This window comes from Borostomias antarcticus, assembly GCF_949987555.1.
Source record: "Borostomias antarcticus genome assembly, chromosome: 17".
NCBI lineage: Eukaryota > Metazoa > Chordata > Actinopteri > Stomiiformes > Stomiidae > Borostomias > Borostomias antarcticus.
In genome coordinates, this window is record NC_140250.1 from 5707375 (window position 1) to 5722227 (window position 14853).

The window sequence follows — 14853 nt, forward strand, 5'->3', positions numbered from 1 at the left end:
GAGGAAATGAGAGCAATTGAGAGAGTAGGAGAGAGGAGAGAGAGAACGAAAGAGAAGGAGAGAGAGCAGGATGCAGGATAGAGGAGAGAGAGAAGGAAAGAGAGAGAGAGAGAGAGAGAGAGAGGGAGGGAGAGAAGGATAGAGAGAGAGAGAGAAATAGAGAGAGAGAGAGGGAGAGAGAAAAAGGAGAGAGAGAGAGAGAGAGAGAGAGAGAGAGAGAGGGAGAGAGAGAGAGAGAGAGATTAGAACTGTGCTGAGCCAGCACTCTGCCTTCAGCACTAGATGAAGCTCTTACTGTAGTCACTTGTTCAGCAGGAGCTGTGCCAGGACTCAGGAGTATGGGTCATCTCTTGTCTCCAGACATCATCAGTGCTTCCGTCTGCTTTATCCTTGATAAAATCTTATTTCCTATCATATCTTCTCTCTCTCACTCTCTCCATCACCAACACTAACCCTCCATCAAACACACTCACGTTCCTCTCTCTCTCTCCATCCCTCGTTCCCAGGCCCTTCTCAGGGCATCATCACTCTGCTCCCTAAATGAATACACAAGCCTACACACACACACACACACACACACACACACACACACACACACACACACACACACACACGTACACATACAGTACATACACATACCGTACACACACACGTACACACACACACACTCACACACACAAGTATGCACAGTACGTACGCACGCACACACACACACACACACTCTTTTCATACTACTTGAAAACCTCTCTCCAATGACACATGCATGAATGCACACACCTCTTCTCATTAATACCTGAAGAAGCTCTCTAAAGTGAACACGCGGCGAGCGAGCGAGCACACACACACACACACACACACACACACACACACACACACACACACACACACACACACACACACCTTGTCGTCGTAGATTGCTCTGATGCGTGCGATGGCGAGCGCCACGGCTTCCTTCTCCCGGTGATGACGATCTCGTCCTTGTGAAGGCTGGGAGGCGGGATGCTGATGCGCGCGCCCGTCTCCTGGCTCAGCTCCGCCCCCAGGCGGCCGTGCGCGCCCGCAATGAACGGGTGGAAGGCCTTCTCCAGGGACAGGCGCTCCACCGCACGCTTGTCCTGTCAGAGAGAAGGAGGGAGAGAGGGAGGGAGAGAGAGAGGGAGAGAGGGAGGGAGAGAGGGAGGGAGAGAGGGAGAGAGAGAGGGAGGGAGAGAGGGAGGGATGTGATTTTCTATGTTTAAATAAAGGATAAATACAAATAAAAATCAAATAAAAAAGGGCATTCATCAAGCTCTGATTGGCCAGTAGAAGGCTCTGATTGGTCAGGAGAAGTCTCTGATTGGCCAGTAGAAGGCTCTGATTGGCCGGTAGAAGGCTCTGATTGGCCAGTAGAAGTCTCTGATTGGCTGAGAGAAGGCTCTGATTGGCCAGTAGAAGGCTCTGATTGGCCGGTAGAAGGCTCTGATTGGCTGAGAGAAGGCTCTGATTGGCCAGTAGAAGGCTAGTCAGAGGAAGAGGTTGTGGTGCTCAGCGTGTTTAGATCAGAGCTTTGTGTTCGATTCTTCACACAACAGCAGAACCTGGCGGTGTAAACGTAGCGCTGCTGAACCAAGGCTGTCGACACTAAATACCCACCCACCATCATCATCATCATCACCCCTCGCCCCCTCCCTCCCTCCATGTCCTGACCTGCTCGGCGGAGATGAGCAGGATCTCGTGGCGGGCCTTCTCGATGCCCTCCTTGGTGCCGGTGATGCGGATGCTGGTGCTGGGGTCGTCGGGGCGGGGCACGGCGATCTTGGTGGCCGTCTTCAGCTCCAGCTCCTGCAGCTTCTCACCGCTCTTCCCGATGACGAAGCGGTGGTGCTCCTTGGGGATGGCGACCGTCGCCGAGGCCTGGGGGCGAGGGGAGGGGGGGCGGGGCGGGGGGGGGTGTCACACTTGGTTTACGCTGTGTCAGCGCTGGAGAAAAGTCTGGCTGCACTCATTACCATTCAGGGAATAGGTTGTTGAGGTTGTTGTTTCACACACAGTAGTGAAGGGGACTGAAAATGGATAGCAGAAGGGGAGGGGTTTGGATTGGATCTGTTTGGCGACGGGAGAATCTGATTGGTGCCGGGAGAATCTCCCGTCGCCACTGATTGGGTCAGGGAGAATCTTCTCCCGTCGCCTAATGACGAGGCTTATCTCAGACTAGGGTCGACTAGAGTCAGACTAGGGCCGTGTCACCCCAGACTACTCTGGAAAGGGGACGTGTAGCTGGCTACAAAGGCGGAGAACCGTCCAGAACAGGCAAAGCGTCAGGCTTCAACGAACCGCCGTCCAGCTGTGTCAATAATCCCAACACGGTCACAAAAAACTTAAAAAGCTTTTAGGAGTTTAGCGCAACAAAGAGGGCGTCTGCTCAGCGCAGCCGGGGGTAAACAGAGGGTTTATTTTCTGATCAGATTATGCCTCAGCCCTTCCCACACACACACACACACACACCGCCAGACCTGACATTCTCACTGCAGGGTGAAAGATTCAGCAGAGGAACTGAAGACATTTAAGAGGGGCAATCATTTTCACTTTCTGACTCTCATTTGAATCCATCCTCTTCACACAAAGAAAAACGTAGAAAAGGACACTTCAGTCAGACGTTGAAAAAGCAGTTAAGAGGATGTCACTCACTCCACCCCCTGTGGATGTTAATCACAGTCCCTCTTACCCTCCATCCCTCTCTCCCTCCCTCCCTCCATCTCGCTCCCTCTCTCCATCCCTCCTTCTCTCTCTCCCTCCATCCCTCTCTCCATACCTCCTGTCTCTCCCTCCATCCCTCTCTCCATACCTCCTTCTCTCCCTCCATCCCTCTCTCCATACCTCCTTCTCTCTCTCCCTCCATCCCTCTCTCCATACCTCCTTCTCTCTCTCCCTCCATCCCTCTCTCCACCCCCCCCCCCCCTTTTCAGACAAAATCTCTAACTGGTGAACACTTATTCCACAGCCTATCCTAAATGCGTCTACAGCACCCCCCCCCCCCCCACACACACACACACACACCTGTGTCTGCAGGCGCGCCACGATCTCCTTGCGGGCCTTCATGACGGACTCCAGTTTGCCGGTGACCATGATGGAGAGGCCCTGGTCCTTGGCCAGCGACAGCTCGATGTGGGCCCCGGTCCGCTGCATGATATCCAGGCACACCTTGGCCTCCTCGCCCTCCCCGAACTGACTGTTGTCCTTGTAGCGCCGCTCCTCCAGGGGCACGTGGAACACCTGGGGGGGGGGGGGTGGAAGGAGAGAAGGAGGGAGAAAGGTTGGGAGGGAGGGAGGGAGGGAAGGAGGGAGAGAAGGATGGAGGGATGGAGAGAGTGAGAGGGAGGGATGGAGGGAGAGAGAGAGGGAAAGAGGGATGGAGGGAGAGAGAGGAGGGAGGGAAAGAGAGGGATGGAGGGAGAGAGAGGAGGGAGGGAGGGATGGAGGGAGGAGGGAAGAGAGGGATGGAGGGAGAGAGAGGAGGGAGGAGGGGAGGGAGGGAGAGAGGGATGAGTCTTTCAAAAGAACAGCGTCTGTAACCACCACATTCAGTTTATTGTACTTATTACTAACATAATGAAATTTTCTGGTTTGGTTTATGTTTATTGTATACAAAACACCTATTACATGTGTTTAGAGGCTACAAAATCATAGACTTGAATTCTCCTTTAACACCCGCCAAGCGCAAAATGTGGGTAGATTTTTCATTTTCCATGCATGTTTCAGAAGCCACCCGACACTTTGATTAGTTAATTAGCCAGCTTTGTCTCTACTTTACATGCATGTCTCTTTCTTCACATTATCTACTACTTTTAGGATCTACCTCTAGCACCCAGTTGTCATAAGACTGCCGTTATTTCTAATTTTTAATTTAATGGAATCACAATGTGAAACGTATAGAAAGAAATGGAACATTAATTGCTAAATAAATACACTACTGTTACTGATACAATTTCTGATATAATTTCCACTGTACACTCTAGCTAGCTAACGACGTAACACTACAGCGCTACATGCAGACCAGGAAGCAGCTGCTCGTGTTACGTCAGCTGTCGTCAATTCAGTTCAACTTATCTAAGATGTTACTCACAGGAACTGAACAGTGCAGAGCGAAATAGTCAAGATTGAGATGGGAAGAACAGTCCTATTGTTACAAGCTCTAGTCCTGTCAGACAGCGATAGTGCAGTGCGTACTAGCTAGATAATGTGGTGCCACACAGGCGGAGCAGAAGACCAGCCTTCATGGACCAAACTACAAGAGAACAGAGAGTGAGAAGTCTAGTGAGAACGAGAGGCTTTGATGTGATGTGAACTTTCAAGCTCCCGTTAAATGTTACTATTTTGGTGCACTTTATGGGTTTGACATGACATGTTATTTTTTATGACTGGTAAAAAAAGAAAGTTTGTGGAGTTAGAGTTTTCTGTGTAGCAGACATGACGCAGGTGATGTGGCCCACTGTGTGCGTGTCTGACCTGGGTGATGACCGAGGCCCTGATGGGTTTGATCTTGCTGGTCCAGGCCCCCGCCGGCTCCCCGGCCTTCTCCCCCGGAGCACCCTTCTCCGGCAGCGGGGGGAAGGCCTCCAGGTAGGTGGGGATGTAGGCCTCATCCTCGGGTACCCCGCCTAAGGGGGTGGGGGGGGCGGGTTGGATACAGAGGCGGGTACGGGTGGATGGATGGACAGAGAGAAAAAAGAAAATCAGACTAGTTGAGTCACGCTTTGTCTCTCCCCCCATCTAAACCTCTTCCCTGTCTATGGACCAAGTCCATCTCTGCTTACAGGTGATCTACTGGTCCCTCAGTCCTCTGGCTGTGCTTATCTGTGACCCCCTGGTCCCTCAGTCCTCTGGCTGTGCTTACCTGTGACCCCCTGGTCCCTCAGTCCTCTGGCTGTGCTTACCTGTGACCCCCTGGTCTCTCAGTCCTCTGGCTGTGCTTACCTGTGACCCCCTAGTCTCTCAGTCCTCTGGCTGTGCTTACCTGTGACCCCCTGGTCCCTCAGTCCTCTGGATGTGCTTACCTGTGATCTCCTGGTCCTTGAGCCCGCTACGGTGCTCGGCGAAGCTCTCCGGGGTCAACACAGCCACTGAGCTCATAGTTCAAGAGTGATTCCGCTATTCCACTGATAGAAAGAGAGAGGGGTGGGAGAGAGAGAGAGAGAGAGAGAAGAGAGAGAGCGAGAGAGAAGAGAGAGAGAGAGAGAGAGAGAGAGAGGGGGATTATCATTAAATCATGTTCGGCCCAAAATAAAACTATGCCACGCTTAAACAATCAAACCAGTCCAGAAATTGCAAAGAAGCAGCTTTCTTAAAAGCAATGTCTTGGACAAAAGGGACCCCAGCGTTACTGAAGGCCCGTTTCTTTAGAGAACACCTTGGACAACTTTTGATACATGGATGTAAAATGCACTAAGTCCCTAACACTAACCCGGGTTCGTATGCACTGGGCCAACCCATATCCCTTACCCTTGTCTGAATCTCCACATGTAGGTTTTGGAGATGAGAAGACTTGTCATTAGGAGGCAGGAGAATCTCCTTGCCCCCCCCAATCAGTGGCGGCGGGAGATTCTCACTGCCCAATCACTGCGTGAAACAACAACCTCAGAGCTAGCGATTGTGATTGGTTTACACAAGACGATTGTGATTGGTTTCAAGAAATACAGTGTTTCCCCCCACCCTATCTCTGAATGGTAATGAGTCCAGCCAGACATTTCTCCAGCGCTGGCACAGCATAAATGAAGTGTGGAGATAGATCTGGCTATGCGAGACTACCCTTACGCTAACCTGGGCTCGTATCATGGATGTATTAATAGAACTGGATAGGGTCACTCCAATCACTGACTGCTCGAAAGAGTGAAGCCCTATTGAACCGCGCCATCTTTGAAAAAAACGCGTCACTGATACCTTTGACATGCGCAGTCAAAGGTATTAATGACGCGTTCTTGTAGTCCACGAACAGATTGCGTTCATGGCTCTCCCCGCTCTGAGTTAGCGATGAAAAGCGGCTTTTTTTTCGTCAAATATATCCGTTGGAAAACATATTTTTTTATCTAGGCATCTTGGTTTTAACAGTATAATTGTGACTGAACATGTTTTGTTTGCTAGTAGGTGGTATTCATTCTGTTCACAACAACGCGATGTGCAGCCAGCCGAAATAGCTCCAGGGCTCGTATCCACTGGGCCAACCCCCCCCCCCCCACCCAGCCCCCTAACCCTAAGGACAGAGGTACTTATTGTAAGTCACTTTGGATGAAAGCCCAGGAGGGTGTCTCCTGGAGAGGGTCTCCCCTGGAGAGAGAGCTCCTACTGGGCCCTGGCTCTGAGTCTGCACCCTGAGAAGCTCCAATTAACACTGTGGTTTACACTATTTGTGAAAAATACCCTGCCACCTCCTAGAGAACCTGCTTGAACTCACCCTGGGTCAAAGTCAAAGTTGACTGACTCCATACCAGCCCCATATTAGCTATCATTGGTACATGGAGTTGGGACGAAAGAGGCTTTGATCCAAGCGGTGTTAAATAAAGGTACCTTCTAGTGAGATGGAATATAGCCTATTGTTGCTACCTCAACACTACTGTGATAAGAAACTCACCTCTTCAAGAAGTAGGCCTACTACCCAGACCTTCACTCTTAAGCACCTGTTGTATTTTACATTTCTGTTCATGCACTTTGCCTTCAGCACTAGATTATGCTCCTAGTCCCTCGTTTAGAAAGGAGATGCCCTTGTGAGTTCTGGTGAGCAATAGTAGACTGACTACCTATGTTATATGCAATTATTGTAATTTTCTTTGGATAAAATCGTCTGCTAAATGACTGCAAATGTAATGTCATTTAAGAAAGCGCTACTGATCTATTAATCGAATGGCAAGGCCTGGTCATATCAAACAGAATAACAGAGTACTGTATGTTAAACATCAAGCCAGTAAGGAACAGACAGTTAAGTGGGATATCTACAGTAGGTGTCTTTTTTTCCGCTCAGATGGACATGCTCACCTGCAAAAGGTCAGTTACCAGAAAGTCCGTCCTGTTGGTGGCTATTGTAGTCTCTTCAGCGTCGGTCCGTGGGCGTGCTCCTGGACACAGCGGGCAGGAGAGAAACGCATCAGCTGCCACAGGACAATAGGCTACAGCAGCGGCTACACAAAGCACCTACTGTAGCTACGGACGGCACTGTGCAATGATGCTTGGTCTTAGTGAGACCACAGGGAAAACGTACAGACACACACCGGCGTACAGGCAACCGCTAGCCTCTCTCTCTCTCCCTCTTTCTCTCTCTCCCTCCCTTTCACACTCTCCCTCTTTCTCTTGCTCATTCTCTCTCTCTCTCTCTCTCTGCCCCCCACTTCCCTCCTCCCAACCTCTCTCTCCCAGCATCCCTGACACAAACACACACGCTACAAAAGCAAGCTCCCTGCACGCCCAACACCCAACCCCTGTGGATGTTGCTGAGCCCCAAGGCTCCTGTGAGTATAGGGGGGGGAGGGCAGCAGTAAATAGCTGCCTGGCACTATGGATAGTCTCTACTCTGCTGCTAACCCTAACCTGCTCTGGGGACTTGAGGGGCTAATTGGCACCTCTGCTTACTGCCTGCAGAACAGAGAGAAGCACGGACTCCCTCTTGGCCCTAGGGCTGCAGCAGCCCTTGAGACACAAACACGCGCATCACACACACAGGCACACACACGCAGTCAAAACCATTGCACCTCATCAAAGTCATCACACAAGATCAGACATGATGGAGATGACAAGCTAGCCAAGTCCAGCTCTTATCTAGCTACCAAGCTAGGCATGGCTACAATAGCAAGCCCTGCCTTCCTCCTTGACATCATAACTAGCCTGGAACATACTATTACTTCGCAATGAAGATGCAGCACGGTCTCATGGTGGGTTGGGTTAGCGTGTTTACGTCAGGCCAGTCAGTATGTTGCAGCCCTACACAGCTAGCAATAAGCGTAAGTGTAGTATGTAATAGTCTAACGAGTATGCTGGGTGCATCCCATGAAAGGTAGCTAGATAGCTAATTAACTATCTGCAGGCAGCTGATAATGATCAGACAAAGCGATCAGCCACAACAAAACATAACCAAGATTAGCTAGACTAACATTAGATAGCTAGTACTAGTTCACATTACGTTAGCTGGGGTGAACCCGCGTTATGGCTTTAACAGAAAACATCACCGCGTTAGCTAGCTAAACCGCTATGCTAGCTGGCTTATACCTAGCAGGCTAGCGACACATTTGTGTGTGGAAGCTATATAATGCTCACTATAGCTACCTAGCTCTGCTAGACAAACCAGATCTCCAGCATCCTGGGCTGATAATCGGCTCTGATTATGATGACTGGCCGGATAACGGTAACGTTAACTACGGTAACGACCTTATCATCGAGCTAGTGTTAGTTAGCTGGCACTCTAATGTTTGTTAGGGTTCAGCAAGGAAGCTGCGGCATTCAACTCGTCTTCACGACCCTCTCACGTCAACATTCACATTTACAAACATTGAAAACTGAAAATCCTACCTTTTCAAGACGAAATAAAAGCTCTGCGCTTTGACAGGTAAACAGCACGCTCCCCCTACACACCCAGCTCTGCTGTGATTGGTCAGGATGCACATCCAACGCTCACCCAGCTCTGCTGTGATTGGTCAGGACGAACTTCCACCACTCACCCAGCTTTGCTGTGATTGGTCAGAAGGGTCATCCAGCGCTCCCTCAGCTCTGCTGTGATTGGTCAGGACGTGCTTCGAGGGCTCACTCCGCTCTGCTGAGATTGGTCCAGGAGGCGGAGGGCTTTCGCAGGACACCACGTCAAGAGGAGGAAACCCGCAATATCCTTGCGCATTAGGAACATCGTAATTAAATAGTCATACACTCTAATGCCCCTTTCCACGTCCTTTCTCATCCGTGAAATGTGAGGTATATTTCATTAAAAAGTACAACGTGTTGTTGAATAATTGAATGCTAAAATATATGTGAATTGCGGATTTTTTTGCAGTTCAGATTAATTTTATTGCAGTCTCTCATTTCTTGCAACTTTACAGTTTACCGGGCCTACTTCTCATTCATAATACTGCAAATCCGACTAGCCTTTTATGTCGGAAAATATCTGTTACAATAAAAATGAAGCCATTCACTTTGATTTTATTTAACAGTTGATTTTGCAGTAAATACGTTTTATTCATAATGTAGCTGCAGGTGTTTGAGAAAACATGAACGCTGCAGACAAAATGCATGCAATGTGGCTTTATATCCAGATGAGATATTACAGTTTGTGCTGTAATGTCTTTCTGGAGTGCATCTTTGGAAGGATCATTCCAAAACCTGACGCTAGATGGACGTTCTTAACATATTAATCTCAGTTCAGGTCATCACCACTGCATGTGGCCCAACCTGCATCTGTACATTTTCCTGTTGGTGCAATGCATCGTGCACATAGCAAACGTGTATTTCGATAGCCTACAATGAATTATGAGGACTTAATGCACTTTACTTTAGGATGGCTGATAAATAATCCGTGTCAGACCATTTAGACTTCTTACTAGCCTATAAGCTATAATGATTATGTAAGGATACCTCTAGAACGATTATTTAAAATTGTTTACAAGCATTCGTGCGTCGAGTCTGCCGCAAACTTGAGGTAGACGAGTGTAGTGAGAGACAGAGAGAGAGAGAGAGAGAGAGAGAGAGGGAGGGAGGGAGAGAGATGTAGGGAGAGAGAGGGTTGGGTGGAGAGATCCCAAGGGGAGGGGAGTGGGGGGGTTGCACTATTCACCTCGCATCCCCACTCAGGCTCGTAACAAAGAACTGGCAACAGCGGATGATAATGCTCCCGGATTCACACAGAAAGCAAACTACAGCGAAACAATAAGGAATACCCGGAGCAAACTACAAGCTGTGTTTTAAAATCGGAAGCGGATAATCTAGTTTTTTCTTTTTCTTTTTTTTTTTTTAAAGATTTTTTAAGGGAACATAACCTATACCAAGCGGTAGATTATCGAGTGGAGAGTTTGCTGCGAATCAATTTTGGTAAGTTTCCTGCACTCGATTCAGATGACCAATTAAGAGATGCTATAGGCTATCAAACTTCATGACATTTTCAGCCTCTTTTTTCAGTATACTCTCTTTCAATGGATTTTTTTTAGCACTGAAGTGTTTCTCAAGTCCACCTGTCAGAAGCCCGGCAGTCAGTCGCGTACTTATTAGGCTATGCTGTAGAGTTTGTTTTTGAATGTTAACACCCTATATCTTCCAGCATGTCAACAATCTCACACATTTGATCACTAATTAATGATACAGTATCTTAGTTCCATGGGGACCATGCACTCCTTCCCATTCTCTTTCACATTTGTGTGTGGGTTTGCGTGTCTTCCTGTCACCTCTCCCCCTGGCCAGCAATGTGGAACCCATGACGAAGATAGATAGCCTACTTTAATGATCGAAATGCACTACATACAGAGTATGCCTAAGCATAAAAAAGAACAGGGACTATATACATCCATATGTACAGAATGTGTACAGTATAGAATAGATTTTATTATATTATATAATATATTATTATTTATTTATTATTACATACATACATACATCAAGTCTGTATCAATAGTTGTCTAGGAGTATATACATACATACATATATACATATATACATACATACATACATACATACATACATACATACATACATACAGGCTGTATAGATATGTCTAGTAATACAAATACATACATACATACATGCACACCTACACAACACTCAGAAGACTTCAGTTTGTCCCTCATCCTCCTCTCCACCACAGTCTCCAGGCGGACCAGTTGTTGCCCCACAACAGAGCCGGCCCTCCTCACCAGCTTGTTCAGCTTGTTTGACTCTTCAGACCTGGTGTTGCCTCCCCAGCAGGCAAAGAACAGTGTGCTGACTACAACAGACTGGTAGAACATCCTCAGTAGTCTGCTACACATATCGAAGGACCTGAGCCTCCTGAGGAAGAACAGTCTGCTCTGTTCTTTCCTGTAGAGGGCCTCAGTGTTTTCAGTCCAGTTGTTCAGGTGCACTCTCAGGAACTTGTATGAATCCACCATCTCAACTTCCTCCCCGTGGATGGTGGTGGGGCTGGAGGCCTCTTGTTCCTTCTGAAGTCCCCCACTAGTTCCTTGGTCTTGCTGATGTTGAGTTGCAGCTGGTTCTCCTCAGACCATTCAGTGAATCTCCTGACCATATCCCTGTACTCCACATCGTCTGCCCTGATGCAGCCCACAATAGAGGAGTCGTCTGAGAACATCTGGAGGTGGCACGCTCCAGAGTTGTGGCTGAAGTCGGAGGTGTAGAGGGTGAACAGGAAAGGTGACAGGACTGTTCCTTGTGGGGCACCCGTGTTGCTAATCACCACATCGGACAGGCAGCCCTGCAGACGGACATACTGTAGCCTGCCTGTGAGGTAGTCTGTGATCCAGGCCACCGAGTTGTGGTCTTCCTGCATAGCTGGGAGCTTCTCCACGAGCTGGAGGGGGAGAATGGTGTTGAAAGCACTGGAGAAGTCAAAGAACATGACTCTCACTGAGCTTCCTGGCCCCTCCAGGTGTGAATAGGCTCTGTGGAGTAGGTAGATCATGGAATCGTCCCTGATTTGAGCCTGGTACGCAAACTGCAGGGGGTCCAGGAAGTCTCTCACCAAGGGCCTCAGGGGCTGCAAAACCAGTCTCTCGAATACCTTCATGACATGAGACGTCAGTGCCACTGGCCTGTAGTCATTGACGACGCTGGGACATGCTTTTTTGGGCACTGGAACGACAGACTGCACTATTATATCCTAATCCTTGTGCGGCCTGGTAGCGAACGGCTCTCGGCCCGGTGTTTGCATACAGTAGGTCCAGGGTGTTATTCTCTCTGGGGCTGCATGTCACGTACTGGGTGCAGTCAGTCAGTGTTTTGGAGAGTGAGACATGGGTGGATGTGGATGACGTCACAGGTGCATTAGCCGAGGGTGGGGGGGGGGGCGTAGACGAGGATAACAATGGCGTGGCGAGAATTCAGCACATTGACCCATTACAGCAACACTTTACCCCAGATGGCCCCTTACCATTCCATAAACAAGGCTGCACACAGCATATGATAATGGAGGGTGCAGGTCCACTTAGGCTATTAGGGTTGTCAGCTGAGCTAGCCAGTCTGATCAGACAATGGATGGACAAATCTCATCATGTCTGAAAGACTTTCTAGGGTTTTTACACTGGGCTGTACATCTGTCTTACAAAGGCTGTATGCTTTGGCAGCCTGGAAGACTGCCCCAGGGCTAGTCTCTGTCTGTGACACAGAGAAGAATGCAGTCGTCGACCGAAACCAGGTCAATAAAGGAAAGGCAGACTGTGGAGGCTGAACATGCTGATGGTCTCAGAGTCAGAGACAGACGGTATTATAGTGGGGAGAGCACTCTGTTATTACTTAGACACACACACACACATACACACACACACACACACAAACCATTATGGATCCCCTACACGCATGCGCGTGGGCACACATACACACGCACACGCACGCACACACACACACACACACACACACACACACACACACACACACACACACACACACACATATATATATACACACCTAGTGTACACACACTCATATACATACATACACACACACACACACACACACACACACACACACACACACACACACACACACACACACACACACACACACACACACATACACCTACTGTACATAGACAGGGTGTTTGCATCTCAATAGCTAGCCTGCCCCAGCCCAGGCAATCTACAATGCAGAGCATGCAGACGTTTGGTCTTTTGCAAAACAACTTCAAATATACAGTACAGTAGCTGCAAGCAGCAATGACTGGGGGTACTACAGGTCAAATATAGTAAACACCAGGGGCCATGTTCACAAAGAATCTTAGAGAATCACTAGTCGTCCTAACTGGCACTAAAAAGGAGTATTCCCTAAAAAAGCAATTCCCAAAGTTGCTTAGACCAGCTCTTACTAGGGAATAGGGAGAAAGGCAGGGTTGACCTCGTTGATAGGCATGATGTGCTTCATGAACACGCTTGCTGACTAGGATTATTAGATTAGAGTTGATTAAATCACTGGGACCACTGTGATTGGTAGCTATTGGGCTGTACCTGTGTAGGGTGTTGGTGAATTCACCATGGGGGAATAGGCAACTAGCCTACTGTCTCGTCAACGAGAGCAGTGGGCAGCCATCGTTCCCAGCGCCCAGGGGACCAAGTCCAAGTGCTCAGTCCAGGTCCTGGTCAGGGACAGGACTGAAGAGCATCTGTGAAGACTTGTGGCAAAACCAAAGGCTCCAGTTACTGTTGGTCTCCTCATCATGCAGCTACAGTATGTCAGACATTTCCTCCGACTCATCCTACAAGTATTTTCCCTTTCAGCAGTACTCCTTCCACAGAGCGTAGCTGAAGGAGTGAGGGAGTATGAGGGCAGAGCGTAGCTGAAGGAGTGAGGGAGTATGAGCAGGTCAGAGCGTAGCTGAAGGAGTGAGGGAGTATGAGCATGGCAGAGCGTAGTTGAAGGAGTGAGGGAGTATGAGCAGGGCAGAGCATAGCTGAAGGAGTGAGGGAGTATGAGGTCAGAGCGTAGCTGAAGGAGTGAGGGAGTATGAGCAGGGCAGAGCGTAGCTGAAGGAGTGAAGGAGTATGAGGGCAGAGCGTAGCTGAAGGAGCAGGCCTATGTGCCGACTGATCCACATTCTGTCTCTCATCACAAACTGGTCAGACGAGCTGGTGCAGTTCTGTCCGGCCGCTCAAACAGACAGGCTTCGTCAGAGACAAAGACAGCCTACTACTGCTGCTGCTGCTGCTACTACTGCTACTGCATGGTTAATGTTAGGAAGACTTAGCCAAAGACAGAGACAGCGTGCTCCTACTACTGCCTGATTGACGTTTCGGCCAGAAGACAGAACTAGCTGGCCTGCATGTCTGTAGGACCCGGATATTAAGGCTGCTGATAGATTAGCTTATCTTTATTATACATTTGTGGCACCATTATCAGCCCAGTGGAAACTGGTGACTGTAGTACTACAGTGAACTCAATCACTTTACTGTAGCAACTCAAAACATCTTCAGTGAAAATGAATGGGACCTCAATCCTGTTGAGCTACTAATTACTGTAATGGAGTTGGACGCCGGCCTAAACCTGATTGGATGGCGTGCAGCTCTGCTGCGTCGATTCCCTGAGCAGTTGCATGAGAGAGATGCAATATTCTCTCACAGATGTTTGCTTCACTACGCTGCCATGTGTGACTCACATAGCGTCAGTCCTTCTTGGCTGGATATTGCATCAGCTGCTGCTGAGTCATGAGAAGATTATGTTGTATATAAATATTTATACAACGGGTAGCTCAAATCTAGCGATCTGATTGGTTCATAGCCGTGATCCTGTATATTAACAGTATACCACCACGGCTAGGACTGTGACTAAGACTGATTCCACGGTTTAGTATCACTCGGTGTCTGGGTTCATATGCTGTAGCCTACAACAAGAAGACAGCTTCAAGCAGTTTTAGAATAACAGTTGAAGAATAACAATGTCACTGTTGTACATCCTACAAATTCATGTAAATAAATAGCCAGATACAGTAGTGAAATCAATGTAGCGCTAGCCTGTGATGAAAAAAGAAATATGCTGCTAGTGTTTATGTTCAACAGCAAACGCCAGTGTAGGCAGCTAGGAAGGACTGTTTTATTTTGAACATTATTATTCATTAATATAAACTATTTAAACTTGAGTGTACTCAAGTTTACTTTCATATTGCCATACTTGGTGACCGTTTGAGCCGACAAGCCCCTTAGCTGTAATATAATA

General features: G+C 48.5%; 1 protein-coding gene across 1 annotated transcript in view; it reads right to left on the reverse strand.

Moving 5' to 3' along the window:
- The window catches only part of hdlbpb (high density lipoprotein binding protein b), a 20812-nt gene extending 12226 nt beyond the window's left edge, over positions 1–8586 (reverse strand). The window contains 8 exon segments of the mRNA XM_084451638.1: positions 901–956; positions 959–1115; positions 1687–1893; positions 3037–3252; positions 4486–4637; positions 5034–5135; positions 7006–7085; positions 8530–8586. Of these exon segments, the coding sequence (XP_084307764.1) occupies positions 901–956; positions 959–1115; positions 1687–1893; positions 3037–3252; positions 4486–4637; positions 5034–5109 (864 nt within the window). The 5' untranslated portion in view covers positions 5110–5135; positions 7006–7085; positions 8530–8586.
- Between the last annotated feature and the right edge of the window lie 6267 nt (positions 8587–14853).